This window comes from Trichosurus vulpecula, chromosome 5 (assembly GCF_011100635.1).
Source record: "Trichosurus vulpecula isolate mTriVul1 chromosome 5, mTriVul1.pri, whole genome shotgun sequence".
Classification (NCBI taxonomy): Eukaryota; Metazoa; Chordata; class Mammalia; order Diprotodontia; family Phalangeridae; genus Trichosurus; species Trichosurus vulpecula.
Genome location: NC_050577.1, coordinates 126,617,429 through 126,642,906, shown reverse-complemented (window position 1 = coordinate 126,642,906; position 25,478 = coordinate 126,617,429). Strand labels below are relative to the sequence as shown.

The window sequence follows — 25,478 nt, the reverse complement described above, 5'->3', positions numbered from 1 at the left end:
GAGCATGCACTGGACTAGTATTACAAAGAAGGAAACTGGAGTGAAAAGAACTATTTAAAACCAAGGAGCTAGTTACTGGCAGACTAGAATCTGCACTCTCTGATGACCAGGCTAATGCTTCACTACAGTCCTTTACCCATCACTTGTGTACTAGCTTGACAATCTATCACCTATTTTCATTTTCCTGTTAGGCAAATCCCAGCTCATTCCAATGTCAACACTCTCAAAAACCACATGCTTAAAATTAACCTTAGTCTACCTTTAAAAAACAAGAATTCACTGGATATATACAATCAGCTGGGTTGGAGGTAGGCACCATACGCCTTATTACTGCTAAGTCTATTTATTTTTCCTTTTCATAATAACCTTCAATACATCACCCTAGCCATTTGCCAGTACAATAAGGATAAGGGAGCAAAGGATTTGAGAGCAGAGGATGTCATGTAGTTGAACTTGTTCACCAAGAGACTAAGACTTAGGAGTGAAGAGAATATAGCTACAGTTAGAGTAGTGGCCTGGGAAAATACTGAAAGACTGAGGGTTGAAGGTTATTATGAAAAGGAAAAATAGACTTGAGAGTAATAAGGCATAGAGATAGATAGAATAATAAAAGAGACCACTGATATGCCAAGATCAATACATCATTGATAAAGGAATTTTGGAATCCTTGATCATGGAAATGGAAAACTAATGGGCAAGAACAAGAGGATGACCATCCCTATAAGAAGCTGAGGTAGAACAGAGGAGGAGATCTTGAGAGTAAAGTAGATGAAGGAATTTTTAAGTTAGAATATTAGAAGATCAACAAGTATGCTGAAGACCCCTAGAAGGAGGGAAGGAATCGAGATGGAGAGGGAGACTGTGAGCCATGCACTGAACTCATTGATAAAGTAGTGAAAAAGCTCAAGGATGTCAGTAAATACAGGTTATCAGGATCCAAATTGATTGATAAATTTGGAAAGAATGAACCTCAATGGATGAGACATTAATTAATGAGTGATGGAAGCAACTGGAACACCTGGAACAGGCTGTGAGGAGAAAGGTGTATTCTGACTTCCCCACTGGGGAAATTTGTGTGTGTGTGTGTGTATATATATATATATATGTGTGTGTGTGTATGTGTGTGTGTGTGTGTGTGTGTGTATATATATATACATACAAAAATTATATATATATATAAATATTTATATATTATATTTATATTATATTATTATATTATATATATATGACTTCCCCACTGGGGAAATTTTTGTATATATATATACAAAAATTTAATATATAAATATATTAATATTTATATATTATATTTATATTATATTATATTATTATATATTTTGTTATATATATTATATAATATATTATATTTATATATTATATATTAATATATAGTATATATAGTAAATATTAATATATATATTTATATATATAGTGTGTGTGTGTATGTATGTGTGTGTATAGTATTAATTATTATATTAGTTAGATCCAGTATTAGTTAGGATGGCCAGGGATGTAATGTCATCTTTGGGGAGGCCAATCTTAGTAAATTCCAGAAAAGGGAAAGTGAAAGAGTGGATGTGGTCAAAATGAAAGGAAGTTAATTATAAATTAGAGATTCCTGAGGGTATAATGAAAGGGAGAAGGACATCTGGAATGAGACATCAGTACAGTAAGTCCAAGGTAGACAGGAATGAGAGACTGAAAAGGTGATGTTGGGGAACTGGGATTGTGTTTTAGCAGGTTATATCACTAGGATAAGAAGAGAAAAAAGGAGTAAAACATTTGTTAGGGGGCAACTAGGTGGCGCAGCAAGTAGAGCACTGGCCTTGGAGTCAGGAGGACCTGGCTTCAAATCCAGCCTCAGACACTTGACACATGGACTAGCTGCGTGACCTTGGGCAAGTCACTTAACCCCAATTGCCCTGCAAATAAATAAATAAATAAACATTTGTTAAGGTCTGTGGGATGTGTGCAAGCAAGGTATTAGTGGAGAGGAGGAGCTATTCTAATGAAGACAGTGATACTGCAAAGTTCAAGGTCTCCCACCCGCCCTGGTCTTGTGGCAGGTAGGCAGTGGTGCTTCGAGCAAGGACATCAGGAAGCTTGGCCTCAGGAAGGAAGTGTTGCTGTTGAGTCACCAGGAGGCTTCCACAAGATCGCTTCTTGCAGGGCAATGTTGCTCTGTCCTGAGGACATCACAAAAAATAGGACAGAAAAGTCTCAATTTTCACACGTGTCACATCTAATAATTTACCTTTGCCATCTTTTCTGCCAATTGTAGACGCCCATCAAGTTCCCTTCTGATCTGGGCTGCTTGCTCATCTGCATTGTCCAGCTTATAGGGAAAAAAAATACACATACTGATTAGATTAGGTATAAATAATATTAATACATAGTTAGCTATTTATACTTGGAATGCTGAACTTGGAGTCACAGGACCTGAGTTCACATCCCTACTCTACTACTTACTAGCTATTTGACTAAGTCATTTAGCCTCTACAGTCCTCAGTTTCCCTTCCTTTACAGTGTAAGGGTGGGATCAGACAATCTCTAGGGTCCCTTCCATGTGTAAATCTATGATCCTTTGGTACTATAAACAAGATATGCTCATTCTATTGTCATGGAGATACAGCCAACTGAAAAACAAAGAAATATCAATTTTAACTGGGTTATCAAGACTCCCAATTATTTGTTTAAAGACAGCAAAGGAGTTGTTTAAACATATGTTCATCTGAATGAGTCACTACTCAATTGTAATGTTCGGTTTTGTACATAGTGAATCAGCCCGGAGAATTAGGTACTCCCTACAATTATGTCTCCATAACATCTATAAACATTACTTTCACCAACACTCTGGATTCCAAAATTTCTGAATATCCAAGGTCATCATCAAGAGTATTTGGGTCAGGAACACAGTTGGCCTATTTGGGGGCTCTGTCCTAGAGCTACCAATTCCTAAAATTCTGGGTTTGAGTGGCTCTGGGCAGAATGACACCCCTAAGCTCCGATTTGACCTTCCCTCTCATGACAGACATATATAATTTTTAGTGTGGTGTCATTGACCTCTTCCTACCTTTCCAATTTTTTTTTTTACAACTTACTCCTTCTAGTAATACTGGGCTCTTTCCAGTTGTTGAAACAAGAAAATTCATCTCTAGCCTCCAGGCATTTTGGGGGGTATTTTATGCCTGAAATACTCTCACTCTACACCTTCATCTCCTGGCTCCCTTTTCTTAACTTCCAATCAAAATTCCACCTTCTTCAAGAAGCCTTTTCTGATCTCCCTTAATGCTAGGATCCTCCCCTCTATTGATAATCTGATTTTTTTCTGTATAAATCTTGTTGTTTTCATGTTGTTTACCCCATTTGACTATAAGTTCCTTGAGGGTGATAACTATTTTTGCATTTTTTCATGTGCCTAGTGCCTACTGTGCCCAGCACACAGTAGATGCTTAATAAATGTTTACTGATTGACTGAGGAAAAAAAACAATTTTTCAAATATTCTCACAGTACTTGCAATTCTTGCTGTCAGGAAATCCTTTCATTATATTTAATCCCCTCATTGTGTGGCATAATCCAGTTTCTTCTTATACTAAATATGGATGAGATGGAGACCTGCATCAAATTTTAATTAATATTGATTTGGAAAGTTATTAAATCATCCCAGTATTTATTTCTCTTTCATTGGTTAAGTAGTTCCATTCTTTAACATTTCCTGATAACACTAGTTCTATTTTCCATCCACTTAACAATCTCCATGGCCCTTTCCTGAACCTTCCATGGTCTGGTAGTACGATCACAGGAATGGGCAACACTGTTTTATTTAGTAAGGGTAATATTAAGTATATAAGTTAAAAAATTAAGTTAGCACACGTGAAGGCTATCCATTTTCAAAAGCATAATTGTTTAAAGATATTACATTTTTTTTTAAAAAGGTACTAGGTGGCTGTAAGTCATTCCAAATGATTTTGGCCCATGACACCCAGGTGAGAGACACCTGGTGAGAGACACCACAATATCTTTTTGTCTTTTTTAAACTAAAGCTGGAAAGCAGTTTTATTGAATGCAAATCACAAACAGCTTTGTGTTACAGTGAATCAGGGTGCTGGACTTATGGGTCAACGAAACCTGAGATTAAATCCTGTCTCCCACACTTACTAGCCGTCTGATCCTTGGGAAAGTTGCTTAACCTTTATCTACCACAGTTTCTTCATCTATCAAACAGGGCTAACAATAGCACTTACTACCCAAAGTGGTTATGAGGATAAAAGGAGATAATACTTGTAAAGTATTTAGCAAACCTTAAAGCACCATAGAAACACTAGCTAGCATCATCATCACCATTACTATCCATGTCATTACTAAAAATTCTCTATTACAGCTGAAATAACTTATAAAATGGATACCATTTTTATTTTATTTTGCCTAAAAAAAGATAAGAGCAATGTGAAATTTCATTCTCAAAAGTTAGGATCTTCATATGGAAAAAGTGTGCAACAAATAATGGCTTATTAGATATGTATGAAATAAATTATAAATTCTTAAAATAAAAGAAAAAGATTTCGGAAGTGCAAAGATCCCTGCAACCACAATAATGCCTCAAGGTGTGACTTTAATGATTATGTGTACCATTAACAATATTGAACATCTTAAACTTTTTGCCTAAAGTCTGATAATTATTTTTCAAGTAGGAAAAAGGACATTTTCAGTTAATAAAGCTGTAGATTTTCCAAAGCTTTACAGAAGCACAACACTTAACATTTCTTAAATATTTATAAGCTCAGAATAACAGCTTGTACTTAAACTTAAGTAGAATAACTTGAATTTAATTTGGAGGTTTAAGAGAATTTTCTTTTGCTGGAGAGGTTGTTACTATTTTCTTAAGTATTAAAGCAATAACCAATATCGCCTGTAAAACACAGTTAAAGAACAAGGAACACTACTATATTAAAATGCCTTCTAGTCTTTGATTCATCAAAATGTTTTTTCAAGGATTAAAATAGTTACTAACTTTAATAAGACTGGCAGAGATGGGCAGCTAGGTGGTGCAGTGAATAGAGCACCAGCCCTGGATTCAGTAGGACCTGAGTTCAAATGCGGCCTCAGACACTTGACACACTTACTAGCTGTGTGACCTGGGGCAAGTCACTTAACCCCAATTGCCCTGTCTTGCCCTTTCCAAAAACAAAAAGATTGGCAGAGATGACAAACATGGGAAATAAGAATTGTTGCATAGGTTGTGAGAAGACAGGCCCCCCAAAGCACTACTGCTGGATCTGTGAACTGATCCAAACATTTTGGAAAGCAATTTGGAACTATATTGTAAAAGTCATGAAACTATACATACCCACATATCTAATAATGAAACTATTAGGAATATACCCCACAACAGATCAAAAGAGAAAGGAAAAGACCCATCTAGACTAAAGAATTTATAGCAGCACTCCTTTATAAGGGAAAGAAACTGAAACAAAGTAGGTACCTATCATCTGGGGAATGACTGAATAAATCATAGCATATGATTATAAAGAAATATTATTGTGTCATAAGAGATGACGTAAGGATGGACTCAGAGAAAACTGGGAAAACATCTGGGAACAGAAGAATAGTGAAATGAGCATAACCAGGAGAATAATTTATATAACGCCATTAGAAAGGAAAGCAATTAGGAAACACTTAAGAACTATGATAAACACAATGACCACTTTTAAAAAAATTATTTTCAGCATCAAATTCTCTCTGTCTCTCTGTCTCTCACTCTCTCTCTCTCTCTCTCTCTCCCCCTACCCCGCCTCTGCCCCTGCCCCCCATTCCCCTCCCCCATCCATTGATAAGGCAAGAAGTCTATCTATCTACGTATATACGAAGCGATGCAAAGCACATTTCCCATTAGTCAGGTGAGAGCGGGAAGCAAGAAAAATAAAGTAAGAGAAAATATGCTCCAATCTACAGTCAGCTCACTTATTCTCTCTGGGGATAGATGGCATTTTTCATCACAAATCCTTTGAAATTATTGTGGATCACTGTATTGTTCAGAGTAGCTTTCTTTCACAATTGATGAATGATACATTATTGCTATTATTATGTATGGTGTTCTCCTAGTTCTGCTCATTTCACTTTGCATTAGTTCATATAAGTCTTCCCAGTTTTTCTGAAACAATCCCCTTCATCACTTATTCCATTACAACTACATGACACAATTTATTCAGTAATTCCCCCAAATGATGGACATACGCTCCATTTCCAATTTTGCCACCACAAAAAGAGCAGCTATAAAATAATTTTGTACACTTAAGTTCTTTTCCTTATATCTTTGGGGGTAGAGAATTAGTAGTGGTATCACCGGATCAAAAAGTATGCATAGTTTTATAGCTCTGCAGGCATAGTTCCCAAATGTTCTCCAGAATTGCTGGACCAATTCACAGCTACAACAATTGTGGCTTATTCTATCTATTTTTCCATATCTCCTCCAGCATTTATCATTTTCCTTTTCTGTCATGTTAGCCAGTGCAATGGGTATGAGGTGGTACTTCAAACTAGTTTTAATGTGCACTTCTCTGATTTAGAATACTTTTTGGTTAGTGGAGGGAAGGCAATTGGGGTTAAGTGACTTGCCCAAGGTCACACAGCTAGTAAGCATCAAATATCTGAGGCCAGATTTGAACTCAGGTCCTCCTGACTCCAAGGCCAGTATTCTACTCACTGTACCACCCAGCTGTCCCTAGAATACTTCTTTCATATGAGTAGTTATAGCTTTGATTTTTTTCTTCTGAAAACTTTCATATCCTTTGACTATTTATCTATTGGGAAATGGCTCTTACTGTCATAAATTTGGCCCAGTTTCCTAATATTTGATAAATGAGACCTTTACCAGAGAAACTTGTAAAATTTATTTCACACTTTCCTGCCTTGCCTCTAATTTTGAATGCATTGATTTTGTTTTGGTGCAACGGCCAATTTTGAGTTCAGAAAACTGATGAGGAATTACGCTTTTGATCTCTTGGCAGAGAGGTGAAGAACTAGAAGTCCAGAATGAGACTTATATTTTCGGACACTGCCAATGTATGCTTTTATTTTTTTCCTTTCCTGTGCTTATTTCAAAGTTATGTGGCAGAGCTTTTATTTTCTTTGGGGGAAGAGTTATAGAGGGGTACTAGACTGTAATAGTGGATCCTTCCAAAAAAGAAGAAAATGAAGTAAAAGCATCATTGAAACATTTAAAAATACATAGAAGAGAGAAGATGCTAATTCAGTAGGGGACACAGAATATAGCAGGATTAACCTGGAAAAGTGTTCTTATATTTTGTTTGGATTAATGCTAGAAGAGTAAGCAATAGAAGAATTGGTTTATTTGAAGGCATGTATTTAATAACTCATTTTACATAATAAATGTCCCAGTTAAATTGACCTTAAAATCAATATCTACAAAGTAAATCTATCTCCCCATTTATCTTCATTTTGAAACTAGAGATATACTGCCATTGAGGGGGGCAGTGTGGATCTCTATGACATCAAGTAGAAAACTACAGGAAATGAAAGGGTTTTAATGAACTAAAATTGAGTCAATAATGTGACTGATTTACATAATTTGATGAATGTTCCACAGAGCATCTCACTTAATGTGTTGTTTTTCTTTACATTACTCACAAGGACTCAGATAACATTGGAGTACATATGAATTGTCCACACAGAATTACAGCATTACCTATTTAGAGCTGAAAGGGGTCTTGGCAGTCATCTTAGAGGAAAATGAGCATTAGTGAATTGCCCAAGACCATGCATATAGTAAGTGGCAGGATGAACATTTGAACTCAGGTCCTTTCATTCCAAATGCAGCACTCTTTCCACTGCACAATACTTCCTCCACCTAGTCTCTAGTATCCCTTATTCATGCTAAGGAATAGCAGGGGCTTTCTTTGTGTTTTTTTTTTCCCTCAACATGCATCTCTTTAATGACATCCTTTACTCAATTCCTCTTGCACAGTTTTTAATTTGTAATGTGCTGTAGCCTGCTTTACATTCACCATGTGCCTCTCCATTGCCCTTTGGCTGACTTCAATTTGGTTCTTTGAAGACTAGGTTATTCCAAGACTTACAGCTATTCAGTATCTCTCAGAAGAATACTTTTTTTTTAAATGATGGGACTTTATTACAGGGATAAGTTGGAGGACACTGAAGGGATTGTATCCTTTTCCTTTTTTTTGTAAGAAACCAAACTCGTTGCAAATAGACATATTTCCATTCTTTGTACTTAGATTCCTACAACCCACCAAAATGTCTGGCACACAGTAGGCAATTAATAAATGCTTGTTGATTGATTGATAGACTGATTAAAATCTATCTAAATTAAAATCTAAGCCACTATTTTTTTCCTAATCAACTCTGCAACCAACTCATTGTTTGCAGTCTCTGTTCAAGATACAGGTACTGATAGCCCAGTCTCATTGGTGCAGAACCTGGACATTAAGCAATCTTCATTTCCTTTTTTGCTTGTTTGTTTGTTTTCCTCACCTGGGCAGGTAGGTGATTATGAGAGATTTTGAGTGATTATGGATCTCATTTAATAAGATCGGCAATATTTTACGTTTGATACAATCAACAAAATGTAATCAGCCATTAGGAACTTTCAGAGGACTTGTCTGTAGAGAATTCCTCTTCCATCTGAACTCTATACATCTCCATCATGGTTATCAAATCTTTTTGCTGAGGATATAACCTCCTGTTTTATACCTCATTTGATATTAATAATCAGAGGGTCAAAAACTTGTTTCTTTTATATCTTTCAAGGAATATCCTTCAACTTCTTGAGTGTAGAGACTATCTTTTATCATTTTTTGTATTCCTCAGTGCTTATCACATTGTCTGGTACATACTATGCACTTCATAAAATGCTTATTGCCGACTGACTTTTGACATCCACTGGAGAGAGAGCCAGAGAGCCTTTAAGGTTGAATTTTGCTTGACCAAATAATATTTTAATAGTAAAAACAACAACAACAATCCCAGTGAGATCTTACATTCTCTATACTTTGCAGTCAATTGTGTGACTGTAAGTGTGGTCTGCTGAAGAATATCATTTGCAGTATCAAGCCTGTGCCCTTCTTGACTCTTTATCAAAGATGTCCCTATTATACATGTAGGTTGATAGAGAGTTCTCATAAAATTTCTAGAAATAGCAAAGGAGGCATATGATCAAGCAGTAGTTACTGAAAGGCAGCTAGGTGGCATGTTGGATAGAGTGCTAGTCCTAGAGTCAGAAAGGCATGAGTTCAAATATACCACCAGCCTCAGGCACTTACTAGCTGCATAATCATGGGCAAGTCACTTAACCTCTGCCTACCTTGATTTCCTCAACTGTAAAATGTGATAATATAATAGCACCTACTTCACAGGATAGCTATGAAGATCAAATAAGACATTATTTGTAAAGTGCTTAGTATAGTGCGCGGCATAGAGCAGGCACATAAATGTTTATTCCCTCCCCTTATTGATATTTACTCAATTACCTGTATTTGGGGGAGGAGAGTAGAAGTAATTATGCTTTCTTTAAAAAGCTTTATTATCTTGTCTTTTTTTTAAATTTAAATTTATTTATTTAACATATTTGGTTTTCAGCACTGATTTTCACAACAGTTTCAATTACAAATTTTCTTCCCATTTCTACCCTCCCCCCCACTCCAAGATGGCTTATATTCTGGTTGCCCTGTTCCCCAGTCAGCCCTCCCCTCTATCACCCCCCTCCCCTCTCATCCCCTTTTCCCTTCCTTTCTTGTTGGGCAAGATAAATTTCTATGCCCCATTGCCTGTGTATCTTATTTTTTGCATGCAATTATCTTGTCTTTTAAAAGACTTGAGCATTGATCCTTCAATGTTTTCAGAACTAGTGTCTCTAGTATTTAACTGCTTTGTGGATTCTTGATCTAATCTGGTTGTCCTTCCTTTTCTTTTTTTCTTCAAACCCATTTCCACTTTTTCATACAGCAAATAAAGGATGGTCAAGTCTGAGTCCAACTATGATAACTACATTTTGTCATTGATGGAGAGCATAGTTTATTATAAACATCTTTAGATATTTTTTCTCTTTCTCATCAATTTCTTCTCCCCCTTCCAGTAAAATCCTTACATTCACGTGGTAGGACATTCTTCAGTTGGATTTCTTAACAAGATTTTGCTAAGTTTCTTTTACCCCAACACTGATACTGAGCATTTTCAAAGTGATACTGTTTATAACCTCATGGGTAGGATTTTACAAATGAGTTTACCTATTAAACTGGTGTGGGCCTTGATCACTACAGCTTTCTGTTTGGCAAGGAAATCAAATACTTGCTGGCTGACACAGTGCCACACAGCAGCCAAAAAAGGATTGTGCCACGGTAGGCTGCACTCAGGGACACACAACATCCAAAACAAAGGAGATAACCATCCTTTTTCAATCTTCTCTGGCCAGAACACACTGGAGTATCATGCTTAGCTTTAGTTGCCACATTTTAGGAAGAACATAAGTTGGAGTATATCCAAGAAAGAATGACTGGGATGGTAAGGTGATGTAAATTTTGCAGTAAGAGGGAAGGATGAAGGGACCAAAAATGTTAAGCACGAAGGAGAAATGACTAAGAGGGGAGTAGAGGGCACATGAGAGCAGTTACATGTTTGAAGAAAGACTAGGCCTGTTCTGCTTGACCCTAGAGGATGGGAGGAGCAGTTGGACAGAGGTTGCAGAGAAGCAGTTTTCAACCGGATATAAGGAAAGATTTCCTGCCTAGGAAAGCTGTCTAAAAGTGGAGCAGGCTGTCTTAGGAGGCAGTGCATTCCTTTCAGAGAGGAAAAAAATACGGTATGAATTGGTTGTCATGTTGTCAAAGGGATTCTAAAATCTCTTCTAGGATTCTCTGATTCTGTTCGTAAAGTAATGAGCAAACCTATTTTATGCTATGTTTTCCAGCACACACCATGCCAATTGGGATTTATTTGTGGTTTCTTAAGAATTTTCTAAGAATGACCATCTACTCATTCCTCTTGACGTATCTTAGTTACCTCATAAATACAGCATTACGACTGGAGTAAGAAAGACTTAAGTTTGAATCCTGCCTTGGATACTTAGGTAGCTTTGTGACTTTAAGAAAGTAACTTAATTATCTCTCAGCCTCAGTTTTCTCATCTTTAAAATGGAAAAAATAATAATAAAGGTTCCTATACCATAAGGTGGTCAGAAAGATTAAACGAAATCTGTAAAATATTTGGAAAAATCTTGAATTGTTATATAAATGTTGCCTACTATTAATATTTGTTTATTTCAAGCATACATCCACTGTCCTCCCTATGATGTTAAAATATATTTTCTTTTTGAATACATTTTCATTGTTGTTCAATCATATTCAACCCTATTTGGGGTTTTCTTGGCAAGGATAGTGGCAGAGTGGTTTGCTCTCTCCTTCTCTATTTGAATACTTAACATTAGCCAGATGCTAATGTGGCCATTTCCCAAACAATATTAACTATAGGTCAGTCAGTCACATCTACTATGTTCCAGGCCTTGTGCTAAGAAAAGAGGCTATAAGGAGAAATACAAACAACGTCAAACAAACAAAACTGCCCCTTGCTCACAATCTATTGGGGAAGACAATTTTCAAGAAACTATGTAGTAGGAATAAGATACATATAAGATAAATTGGAGATAATCAACAGAGTGAATGCACTGGCATTAAGGAGGATCAGAGGAGACAGAGAAGAGGAGAAAATAATTCCAGGCATGGCAGTCATATCATATAGGTAGAGAGACAGATGGACAGACAGAGACATTTGTATATAGATATAGATACATAGATATATGTCCACATATATAAAGAACCACAATCGTTTTACTATATATATATATATATATGTATAATTTTACTACATAGATATAATATACACACATAAACATGTAGTACAATTTTTGTGTTTCTTATTTTTCCCCACAAACCTTACAGCATGCTAAGAATAGAGGTCCAAAATGAAGGTACACTGGAAAGGAGTTAAAGCCAGAGGGAAGTGATTAATCATGGCAATCTGAAAATTCCAGCATCCTTAGGTAGCTCAAACCTCAGGGAGCCTCAATATCCCACATGTCTTATCTATTAATCTAATCATTTTCCTTCATTATCTTTCTATCCCTAAGAGAACTTTAACATTAAACACTGTAAGATGTTAGCTACCTTATACCAGATGGCCTTATCTTGAAGAGAAAATCTCTCAGATTTGTTTAGAAGGGTCATCTAGCCTTGAATGTAAGAGATGTCCAAATTACTCACTTTCTTTTAATGTTCTCAATTTATGGTTTTTTTCAAAGTATTTAATCTGTCTTCATTATCAAATTATTTCGTGTATGTGTATTTCTAACACAGATACTTCACCTTTTCTTCTTGATTGTACATTGTTTATTGTGGTGATCCTTAGTTCTCACATTCTAACTCATTTTTAATATTTTCTCCACTGCAGGCACTAATCTCTTTGTGGAATAAAGAATAGCTTGGTCAATGAAAAAAGCATGGGAATGGGTATGGTTGTCCTAAGGCCATACAATATCATTTTAAGGGAAACATACTACTCCTAAGCAAGACATCTGCTTGCAATTTGAAAACAAGCCTAAAAGAGTTAAAGTAATAGTGTTTTGAAAGTTTCCCACTTTTGAAAAACCCACTTATGCATCATATAATATCTACCAATTGTCTAAACCATAATTAATTCAGATCCTCTCTTAACATTGTACTCTCCATTACAACTGTACTTCAGGCATACTACACACTTTCCTGGATTACCTAATAATAGTTTAACTAGCTTTTGACATTCTTGCCTCTCCGTTCCATTTTATCTTCCACAAGACTGCTTATATAATCTTTCTAACACAATGACCTGAACAGACTAGTTCTCTGCTCAATAATATTTGGTGGTTCCTAATTGCATACTAAAGAATTATGAACTCTTCATCATGGCACTGAAAGGATTCCAAAAACTTTCTCCAATTTCTATTTGAAGCTTATCTAAGATATCTAACAAGTTCGACCTTCCAGCCAAATTGCACTACTATGCCCCACTGATCTTTTTTCTCTCCATTCCTTTGCTCACCATTCTCTACGCTCAGGATGAAAGACATTCTCTCTCTGTATTTTGAAATAGCCATATTCCCTCAAGTACCAACTTGGGTGACACATTTTCCGTAAAGCTTTCCCCAGTTTCCCTAACCAAAAGCCTTCTCTCTTCTCAAATTTTTCATGCAACTTTGTTTGAAACTCGTGGCTTTTTTATAGTAGAATAATTACAAATACCAAAATTGTGAGCTGCCAAGAAACCAAATCTTCTCCAATGCCACATACCTCTTAGCAGACAGGATTGAGGGGAAATGTCTCCCCAACTCTCATACACAGATCAAGTATTGAGGCCCCTAGGCTAGCCCTCCCTTTGAGGTTATTATGGGAAAGGTAGCTAAGTACCCTATAGCCCCACCTTCTCTCTATCCAAGAAAAAAAGGAAGCATAAGGAAATGAGGTAATTAAAGAACTTTTTTTAAAGGTTAGCATTTTAATTTCATCTAAATATATTACACAGGTATCTAGAAAACAAATGATCTTAGAAAACTCTCTGTGAACATTGTACTACTGAGTAGTTTAAATGATCAAATCACCAACCCTCCATAGGCTAACTATTTGACAAGTGAAACATTATTGGATTGTTAGTTTATTCCTTTTATGTCTTAAGAGGTTACAGACTGAAGTCATGTAAAAAAAAGGAATCTGGAAAACAAAAGTCCTTGAAAGTCATCATTTGACCTATAAAGCTGCTACCTTTCTTGCTCATTAATGTGAGGGACGTGCTTGGTTTCATTTGTGTGCAATCTCTTAAGTGATAACTACAGTTATCCTATTCGTAGACTTGAGCCTAAAGGATTTATTTGTAGGCTAAGACCAATTATCAGTAATGATTACTTGTTCTCTGAAATTCTACCATGATACCTTCTAACGACTTTGGGAAAATTGCTCCTTGTTGGACTAAATGAAAACTACAGATACTTACTCAAGAATTTGTATCTTAACTTTAGGTGCTTGGTTCAAATAATTAAATTGTCCTGCAAGTCAAAATAAAAAAAAGACCTAACATTTCTACCTCACACTGTGCCAATTAGGTCTCTTCATTTTCTAAGTTGGATTTCTTGTGGCATGTTTTTAGAATTCTAGAACTACCTAAGGCGATAATCTCATTTTATTAAAATTTCTACCCACCTCAAACACTGAAGAGGGAAATTCTCTTTAATTTCCTGATAAGAAATGACATTCTGGGTCAGACAAATCATCCTTCTCATCCAATTTACTGTCTCTGGCAGTGGCAACAAATTATGTTTTTGGGAAAAAACATATTACTTTCCCAATATGATGGTGTCCTCAAAAACTTAAAAGATATACTCCTACTACACATATCCCCAATGACTCCTTATGTGTCAGCTATCACCCATTAATTTATGTAAATTCTCTTGAAATTCTTGTATGTGAGCTGTAGCAGGAACTAGTTGAAAAAGCACTGGGTCAAGAATCAAGAGACCTAAGCTCTAGAGATGACTTAGAGTCTAACAAGCCTATGTGAACCTAGACAACTCAATTTAATTTCCTCCTCAGTAAAAAAGAAGACACTATTTGGCCTCTACTCATGTCATAGGATTTTTTGAGAGAAAAAAATAGAGCATTCCACTTGCAGTCACAAAGATGTGGATTTGAATTGTGTTTCAGATACTTAAAAACATTGTGAATATGAGCAAATCATTTCAACTGAGTATTGGTTTCTCAATGTGCAATATAGGAATAAAAATAGCACCTATCTTACAGGGTTTTGTGAGGCTCAAAGCATATAGTGTATGTAAAGTGCTTTATAAACCTCAAAGTATTACATAAATGTCAGTTATTATTATTGCTGTTGTTGCTGTAAGGACCAAATGAAATAATGGATGTGAAAATGCTTTTACAAAAATTATACAAAAGGCTCTCAGGAGTTCTGCCAAGCTCAGTGCCAGGATCCACAGCTGTAGCTGCATCCCTGACACAAGACAGAGAAGGTTTTAGTCAACAGATTTGGCTGTATTAGGTGCCTGGTGATCAGGGCTGCATTCAACTCAGGCAGAATAGACATTGTGGCCAAAAAATGACCCCTTCTTTGACCTCAATTACATGGTTTATGTATTCCAATATGATTCTACCCATGGAAAATTCAAGAGCACTGTCAAAGCTGAAATGGAAAGCTGATGGTCAATGAAAATACCACTATTATCTTCCAGGAGTGGGATCTCACTAATATTAAATGGGGAGATGTTGGAGTTGAGTATGTTATAGAGTCCACTAGTGTCTTCACTAAAATGTAAAGGGCCAGGGCTCACTTGAAAGGTGAAACCAAATGGGTCATTATCTCTGTTCCTTATACTGATGCCCCTATGTGGTCATGATGAGAATGAACCATGAAAAATACAATAATTCCCTTAAGGTTTTCAGTAATGCCTCCTACACTATCAACTGCTTGGTCCCTTGGCCAAGATCATTCATGACAATTTTGGCATCTTGAAAAGACTCATGACCACAGTCCAAGCTATTACCGCTACTCAGAAGACAATGGATGGCCCCTCTGGCATGATGGGTGTGGTGCTTCCCAAAATATCATCACTGTTCCCACTGGTGTTGCTGAGACTATAGGCAAGGTCATACCTGAGCAGAGTGGGAAGCTCACAGGCATGGCCTTTCATGTTCCTACTCCCAATACAACTGTTGTGAATCTGATCTGCCACCTGAAAAAATTTGCCAAATATGATAACATCAAGAAAGCGGTGAAGCAAGCATCAGAGGGACCCTTAAAGAGCATTTTCTGCTACACAGAGGACCAGGTGGTATCCTGTGATTTTAACAGTGACACCCACTCTTCTACCTTTGATGCTGGTGCTAATACTGACCTCAATGAATATTCTGTCAAGTTCATTTCCTGGTAGAACGAGCATGGTCATAGCAACCTTGCAGTAGACTTCAAGGTTCACATGACTTCCAAGGAGTAAAGTGCAAAGCTATGGATCTTCATCCCCAGCAAAAAAAGGAGTTCCATCACTGGGGAGGCCATATTCCTAACCTATCTTGCTATACTGGGGATCCCATGCCCCATTCACATCCTTGCCCCAAAGCACAATGTAATAGAGTGGAAAAACATAGACTCCTATATTGTGTATCATCAATAAAGTCACTATATTCAATTCCAAAAAAACCCAAGTATATAAAAAATGCTATAATCAGACAATCAATTACTCTCTTCTTTAATGAAAAGGACTAATAGTACTTGATTTGTTTTTTCCCTTTTATTTAGTATTTTATTTTTCCCCAGTCACATATAAAAACAATTTTTGATGTTCTTTTAAAACTTTGAGTTCCAAATTCTCTCCCCCGTTCTCTCTCCCCAACCCCCCACACTTCTGCCCATGAAAAAGCAAGCAATTCAATCTATGTTGAATAGTCATGTTGTGAAAGAAAAGAGAACAAAAAACCCCCAAATCTCAAGAAAAATAAAGCAAAAAAAGTATGCTTCAATCTGTATTGACCGCATCACTTCTTTCTCTGGAGATGGATAGCATTTTTAATCATAAATGCTTCAGAGTTGTCTTGGATCATTGTATTGCTGAGAATAGTAAAGTCATTTATAGCTGATCATCTTACAATATTGCTGTTACTTTGTACACAGTACATTTCACTTTGCATCAGCTCATGCAAGTCTCTCCAGGCTCTTCAGAGAGCATCCCACTCATCATTTTCCATAGCACAACAGTATTCCATTACAATCAGATACTACTACATGTCCAACCATTCCCCAATTGATGGGCATGGCCTCAATTTCCAGTCCTTTGTTTCCAGAAAAGAGCTGCTATAAATATTTTTGTATATATAGGTCCTTTTCCTTTTAATTCTTTTTAAACCTTTTTCCTTTTAATTCTTGCAAGTGTAATGCTCTACATACCTAGTAGTGGTATTGCTAGGTCAAAGGGTATGCATGGCTTTATAACCCTTTGGGCATAGTTCCAAATTGCTCTATGATATGGCTGAATCAGTTCACAACTCCACCAACAATGCATTAATGCCCCATTTTTTCCACATATCTGCACCATTTGTCATTTTCCTTTTCTGGCCTATTAGCCAATCTCATAGTAGGAGGCAGTAACTCAGAATTGTTTCAATTCGCATTTCTCCAATCAATAGTGAGTTGGAACATTTTTCATAGGGCCAGTGATAGCTCTGATTACTTCATCTGAAAACTGTTCATATCTTTTGATCATTTATCAACTGGAGAATGGGTTTTTATTTTTATAAATTTATAAATCTCTATATGTTTGAGAAATGACACCTTTATCAGAGAAGCTTGCTTCAAATTTTTTTTCAGTTACTATTGCCAACTGTATTTCCATCCATCCTATTCCCCCATTTATTCTATTCCCTCTGCCCTTTCACCCTGTCCCTCCTCAAAAGAATTTTGCTTCTGACTACCCACTCCCCTAATATGCTCTCGATTCTATCACCTCCCCCTTTCTCTTATCTCCTTCTCCTCCTACTTTCCTATAGGGTAGGATAGATGTCTATACCAAATTGAGTGTGTATGTTATTTTCTCTTTGAACCAACTCTGATGAGAGTAAGGTTCACTCACTCCCCTTCCCTCTCCCCCATCTTCCTCTCCAACTGTAAAATTTCTTGCCTCTTTTACATGAGATAATTTATCCCATTCTACCTTTCCCTTTCTCCCAGTACATTCCTCTCTTACCCTCTAATTTTATTTGTTTTAGATCTCATCCACTCATATTCACCTGTGTCCTCTGTCTATATAATATACTCCTATCTGCCCTAATAATGAGAAAGTTCTTAAGGGTTACTTACAAGTATCATCTTTCCATGTAGGAATGTAAACATTTTAACTTTATTAACCTTTATAATTTCCCTTTCCTGTTTGCCTTTTTATGTTTCTCTTGAGTCTTGTATTTGAAAATCAAATTTTCTATTCAGCTCTGATCTTTTCATCAAGAATGCTTAAAAGACCTCCATTTTTCTCCTGAAGGATTATACTCAGTTGTATCTTGGTTGTAATCCTAGCTCCTTTGCCCTCCAGATATCGTATTCCAAGCCTTTTGATCCTTTAACTTAAAAGCTGCTAAATCTTGTGTTAACCTGACTGTGGATCCACAATATGAATTGTTTCACACTTTCTCCTCAATCTGGGAGCTCTGGAATTTGCCAAAATATTCCTGTGAGTTTTCATTTTGGGATCACTTTTAGGAGGTGATTGGTGGATACTTTCAATTTCTATTTTACCCTTGGGTTCACACTATCTTCTATTTTTTTTCATTCTTGTGGGTTTGTTTTATTGCTTCTTGATTTTTCATAACGTCATTAACTTCCATTTGCTCCATTCTAATTTTTAAGGAATTATTTTCTCGAGTTACCTTTTTGATCTCCTTTTCCATTTAGCCAATTCTGCTTTTTAATGTATTCTTCTCCTCATTGGCTTTCTGAACCCTTTTACCATGTGGCCTAGTCTGTTTTATAAGGTGTTATTTTCTTCATTGTTTTTTTGCATCTCCTTTACAAAGCTGTTGACTTTTTTCATTATTTTCTTCCATCACTCTCATTTCTCTTCCCAGTTTTAGCTCTACCTCTCTTGTTTGATTTCTAAAATCCTTTTTGAGCTCCTCCATGGTCAATTACTAGTTTTCTTGGAGGCTTTGGATGTTGAAACTTTGACTCTGTAATCTTCTTCTGAGTGTGTGTTTTCATCTTCCTTGTTAACATAGTAACTTTCTATGGTGAGAATTTCTTTTTTCTGTTGTTTGCTCATATTTCCAGCCTGTAACTTGACTTTTTTATTCTTTGTTAAAGTAGGGTTCTGCTTCTAGGGTAGAGGGCACACTGTCCCAAACCTCAGGGGTTTTGTATAGCTGTTTTCAGAGATACTTCTAGGGACCTGTAAGTTTTCAGTTCTTCCAAGGTGATGTGATCTAAGGAAAGAGTTTTACTACTCTCCTGGCCTATGCTTTGGTCTGCGAGCGACCACAAGTGTTCATTTCTGCCCTGGAACTGTGACAAGGGTCCCCACCTCCACTGTGGCTGAAAGCTCTGGTGTGCTAGCACTCCTCTTTGCCCTAGGACTGCCACCCAGGACTGCAGTTCAAATCTGAGTATGGGCAAAGCAACAGAGTCCTACCTCAGTGTTAGCAAAGAGAATCATGTAATCTCCTTCTGACCAGTTATTTGACCCCTCCACTGTCTGCTGGCTGAGAGCTTCGGAAGCAGCTGCTCCTTCTGCTGATTCAATTGCTCCCAAGGCCTGCTCCTGGTTTACTACGGCAGGGGGTGTGCTGGCATGGCTTGCACTGGACTGTGCTTCACTCTAACCCCTGCACAACACAATCTTCTAAGTTGTCTTGGGCATCTGTGGGCTGAGAAGTCTGGAAACAGCCACTGCTGCCACTGGTTCAGTCACCCTGAGGTCTGCTCCTGTTTTGCTGGGGCTAAATCTATGCTGAAGCAGCCTGAGCTAGACTACACTTTTCTCTATCCCTGGTGCAACAGATATTTTCTGCTGACCTAATTTGTCTTGGGCTGGAAAATTGTTTCACTCTGTCTTTCTGTGGGTTCTGCCACTCTAGAATTTGTTTAGAGTCATCATTTGAAGGTATTTGGGGAGATTTTGGGCGAGAGGTCAGGCAAGTCCCTGCCTTTATTCTGCTATCTTGGCTCTGCCTCCTCATATTTCCATTTATTTCTACTAAAACTATCTCACTGAAGCTTCAAGGACTGTCCCCTGAGGTCCAGTGATCTGGTCCATAAAAGCCAAGACTATTTCTTTAATGTTCAATGTTAATGTTAAATTCTAGAAACAAGCTCTTTGTAGTTCTCTCATTTCCTAGCTCCCCAAACTAAGTCGTATAATCAATATCAGAAAAAGGAAAAATAAAAGTTCTAGAGGTCATTTAGTCCACAATATCATCATGCCTCCTTCCTCTATTTTACATATGAACAAATTTCTCAAACTCTTCTTCCTCTCAAATTTCCAGTATTAAATGAGAAAATCCTCTTAATGTTAGAAGCCAGTGTTTGTTTGTTTGTTTTGAGACTGAATCACTGAAACACAGTGGTAGTGCATAGCTATTTATTTTCCATGCCTTTCCTATTGATTCCTGATTGGAATACATTTGTTTTGAAGACCCTTATGGTTCCCGTGACCTTTGGCTTTCTTCTAAATCTTATTGGATAGCGTGGTGCTAACTGATAACAGAAAAAGGAAAGAGCTACCTAGATCTTATTTTTTCCTCTGTTTTCTCTGCCAAGAATGGCTAAGAGGGCATTGATGCCCAAAATTAGCAAGGAGACAACAAAAGACTACTTGGATGTTCTTGAATTGAAATCACCTTTAACAGATAAAGAAAAACTTGGGTACGCAATTAAATGGCAGATATGATTGCTGCCAGTGATGTTTGTGAGTGGGGAATAGGAGGAAGTACTGCCCAAATGGTGAAGGGAAAACAATTCCAATTTTCATAAAATGAAAAAATAATAGATCAGTTAGCTGACTTCAATTCCTGGGGAAATTTTATAATGTATTATCAGAGAAACCGTTAGTAAATATCTAGAAAAGGAAGTAGTGATCATGAAGGACCAACATGACTCCTTCATGAAGAACATTTCAAGCCAAACTAATATTTCCTTTTTTTTGGACAATGGTAATTTATGAAGATTTTGGCCAAGCACTTGATAAGATGCCTAATGCTATTCTTATGGAAAAGATGGGGAGATAGAGGAGATGGGCAAATGGAGAATTAGCTAGATTTGGAACTGATTGAATGACCCAACTCAAAAAGTAGATATTAATTATTTCATTTCTTCCTGGAAAGAAGTCTACAGTGGTGGAATGTCTCAGGAATCAGTGCTCAGTCATGTGGTCCTTTTTTGTTCAGAGACAATGATATAGGCATCAAATTTACAAATGAGGCAAAGTAGGGAGGGATGACTGATAAAATGAGTGACAAAGTCAGGATGTGAAAACAAGACAGTGATAGACTAGAACATTTAGCTGAATCTATTGAGATGAAATTTAATGAGGATGAGTTAAAAATCTTACGCTTGGGTTCAAATATACATCTTATAAATACAAGATGGATAAGAATTACTAAACATCATTTGAAAAACAGTATGTTGATTTTTTGTTTTTAGGAGAGAAAGCGTGGTAAAGTGGATTAATAATCAGCCTTGAAACTAAGAAGATCAGGGTTCAAGTCTTGACTCTGTGAGGCTGGATAAAACATTTAACCACTCAGAGCTCTAGGCCATGTCTCTGAAATTATTAGTAGAGAAGATGCCAACTACCTTTGCAGAAGGATTTTTTCTCACCTGGGAGTTCCTTATACCAATGAAATAATAGTTGTAGGATTTATTTGTATCACAAACCTGAAGTTTTAGTCATTTACAATCTATGAGTTAGCACTGGGATGTCTCAAGTAAAAAGATAATGAAATCTTAGGCTACATTAGAAGAACATCCAGGAATAAGAAAAAGACAGTCCCTCTGTACTCTGTCCTGGTCAGACCACATATGGAGTAGTATGCTGATTCTGGATATTATATTGGAAGAAGTACATTAAAAAGCTGATGAATGTTCAGAGTGTGCAACATTGAATTGCGAAGGACCAGAATTTCATACTGTGTAAAAAACAGTTGAAGGAAATAGGAATTGTTAGGCTGGAGAAGAGAAAACTGGAGGGAAGGTTAGAGGTGATACTGTCTGTCTTCAAGTACTTTAAAAGGCTGTGATATGGAACAGGGATTAGATTTGTTCTTTTTGGTTCCAGGAAGTACAGTAAGTTACAATGAGGGGAAAAGTTGAAAAGAGACTTGAAAAGAGTTGAAAAGTTTATACTTGGAGGGAAAACTTCCCAACAATTTGAGCTATCTACAAACAGAAAGGAATGCCATTAGAGAAGGGAGGATCTTTCCTAAAAGTAGATCTTGCAAGTAAAATATAGGGACCATAGTAATTTTGCAACATCTTGAGGTTCTAACTATATAGAAATTCTCCAATCACCTTGTGCCCTAGTAGTGGCAAGTAAGGGGTAATAAAAATAAATAAATAGCAAAGCATGCAAGGGTATGGAAAAGCAGATTCTCTCATCCATTGCTAGAACTATTTGCTGATCAGAGACCCTACAGTTTCATTTAAAAGGACTTCTTTCACAAATTAAAAGTATTTTGTCTCTTCCCCATGTTTCTTGCCCTTGAACAGGGAACATTTTCTGATTCTGATAATAAATCCTACCATCTGAATTCCAGATACTTCCCTTTTATCCATTCCTTCTTTCTCTACCCTTTAACTCCTGTGATATGCTTTACCTATCTGTCCGAAGTAGTCGCAGAATATTACTGACTGGCTGTATACTTTAAGTGGGCTTGAAAGGTTGAAGAAAACAAATTTGTACCCCAGGAATATGAATCTATAATCAGTTAAGAGCAGATTCCTTGGCAAGTTGACATGCTTCTTTGCTTTAGTTGGGTCTCTTACTTTTGACCTACAGCCATTAGAATCCAACTGACAGGTTTGACTTTCCCAAGAGGTGGAGTGAATTCCTTGACAATTTCAAGCAAATATTGGATGACTGCTTGTCAGTTGTGTTACAAAGAATATCTTTTGGGCATGTGTTGGACATTGATGATTACTGAGGATCCTTCCAAATCTATAATTGTGTGATGCTGAAATTTCTCTGCCTTCTACTGGCAATGGCGGATGGTGAATTATGTGTGAAAACAATCATAATCTGACGATACAACCAATAAATTGGCAACAATTATAGGCACAACTTTTGGTACAAAAGCAAACTTCAGAGTCAAATAGTTTTAATTAGAACTGTTTACTTTAAATCCAGCATTGACTGACAAAGTTGGTGAGAACATATGGACCAGGCCAATGAGCACTGATGTATAGTTCTAAGGAAACTTAGATGTTTTCTACACCAAGGTAAAGTGACAGTTCCTCTAGGGAGTCTTTCCTGTCAACTCCAGATTTTTTTAAAAAATTGTCTCCTGCCTCTAATTTCTCATAGCAACTTGTCTGGGCTTCCTGGTACTTATTCCCTTCCATAATGCATACTTATTTGTCTCCCATTATATTAAAAACATCTGAGAGAAGGGTCTGTATTTTATATCCTTTGTGTCCCCAGCCTTTAGTATCTTATTTGAACATAGTAGAAGCTTAATAAATGTTTACCAAATTCAAACTAAGAAAAAAACTATCTCAATTCAAATTTGTGTAGATATATAAATAATTAACACCTATTACAAAGTCTTTCTGCATCAACTATGTTTCTTTTTATTTATTTATTTTTTGGAGGGGGAAAGGCAAGGCAATTGGGGTTAAGTGACTTGCCCAAGGTCACACAGCTAGCAAGTGTGTCAAGTGTCTGAGGCCACATTTGAACTCAGGTCCCCCCCTGAATCCAGGGCCAGTGCTCTACTCACTGCGCCACCTAGCTGCCCCAACTATGTTTCTAAAACATGTCACAGGTGTTGTATTTTGGAGCAAATCAAGACCAAAGAAAGTACATGTTTGATGTAACTAAAATGTTTCTCTCCTGAACAATCTGGCCTGAGTCTGAAACTCCAAAACACAGCATAGATAGTAATATATATCTAGGCTGCTCTCACCAAGAATGGTTAGCAATTTACCATTATCTGTTCTAAATTATCAAAATGAAACAGAGATCAAATTTCAAAAGGCAAGAAGTAGATGCAAAACAGAGTATCTTTTTAATGAGTAAATAATGAATCTTCTAGAAGCAGAAAAAGGCCCAGGATTAATAAAATACTTTTTAAACTATAATTCTCTTAAATGGAATTTTAAGAAACATAACATACAATTTCAGCAAATCAACAAATGAGATACACTGAGCACCTAATGTAGAAAGAGTTCTGTACTAGATAAAGTGAGAAATTACAAGTCAATGATATGTAGGAGCTTACAATGTTCTTACTGCAAGAGGCTCAATAAACACTAGTACATGGAATAAAACAAGTAACAGACATTTAAACATAAGCACGATGTAGATATCTACATGAGAACTAACTATTGTGAGAGTTGGGAATATGAAATATCTTGCCTCTTGTCACTTGTCAGCCATGTAAATGTGGTTAAGTCACAACTCCTTTAAACCTCAGCTTCCTTATCTGTAAAATGCAAATGACAGCATCTATAAAACCTCCTTTCACAGGGTATTTGTTAGGCTCAAAGATAAAAAAAGTATTTTAAGTGATTTGCAAACTTTAAGGAACTCAGTAAATGTCAATTTTCCTGCTATTGTTATGGGTGGGGGGAAATAAGTGTTACTGAAGAAACTAAAACTAAAACGAGGAGCCAAAATTATAAGACCAAGGTCTTATAATTTTAGAGATAAGAGAACTGAGAGCAGAAGATGGTGAGGAAGAATGCATGAAGTAGGGAAGAGGGCAGATCATTCAAATAAAACAGCAGGTTTCTACCTTTCATGAATCTTGAATATAGAGAAAAAGTTGGAGAATGGATTGGTTCTGGCATTGGGAAGGAGAACAGGAATAAGTACTAAAAAGAAAGGAAGGAAGGAAGGAAAGGAGGGAGGAAGGAGGGAATGATAAAAGAAGGAAAGAAAAAATGTCTACTATGTGTCAGGTACTGTGCTAAAGCATTTTTACAAATATCTCATTTAATCCTCACAACAATCTTGTAAGGTAGTGCTATTATTATCCTCATTTTACAGTCTAGGAAACTGAGGCAAAGAAAGTGACTTGTCTGGGTCACACTATAAGTTTTTAATGCCAAGCTTTGAACTTAGGTCTTCCTGACTTTAAGACCAGCTCTCTATCTACTGTGCCACTAGATAACACAATAAAAGATCTTGAATAGTTGGATTTCCAATGGAAAGAAGGAAAGAAGAATGGAAGGGAAGAAAAGAGGGAAGGAAGGAGAAAGGAAGAGAAAAAGAGTAAGGAGAAAGGAAGAGAGGGATAGAAGAAGGAAGAAAGGAAGAAAAAAGAGTAGGATGAAGAAAAAGGAGAGGGAGAAAAAAGGAAGAAAGAAAAAGGAAGGGAGGGAGGGAGAAGAAAGGAAGGAAAAAGGAAAGAAGAGAGGAAAGGAAAAAAGGGAAGGAAATGAGGGAGGAAGGGAGGGAAGAATGGAGGAAAAAAAGGGACAGGAGCAGACAAAGAGACTCTAGAATAAATAGCTTCTCAAAAAAAAAAAAAAAGGAAATGACCAAGACGTGGGGAATAAAACAAAACAAAACTCATTTCTAATAGACAAGTTTACAGACTAATTACAATAACATCTGAAGAAAATAACTTGTACTTGACAGAAGACAAATCCAATTAAGTAAAAAACACTTTTAAAGGAAAGAGAACGTGGCTTTAACAAAAGATAAATTATTAAT

At 36.7% G+C, this 25,478-nt stretch overlaps 1 protein-coding gene and 1 pseudogene across 6 annotated transcripts in view; one reads left to right on the top strand and one right to left on the bottom strand.

Annotated features, from left to right (window-relative positions):
* The window catches only part of CADPS2 (calcium dependent secretion activator 2), a 730,659-nt gene that overhangs the window by 429,246 nt on the left and 275,935 nt on the right, over positions 1–25,478 (bottom strand). For all 6 annotated transcript variants that reach the window (XM_036759293.1, XM_036759295.1, XM_036759294.1 and 3 more), the window contains exon 4: positions 2,252–2,332. In XM_036759293.1, the coding sequence (XP_036615188.1) occupies positions 2,252–2,332 (81 nt within the window). The remainder of the gene's footprint in view (positions 1–2,251; positions 2,333–25,478) is intronic.
* On the top strand, positions 15,458–15,995 carry LOC118850111 (annotated as a pseudogene).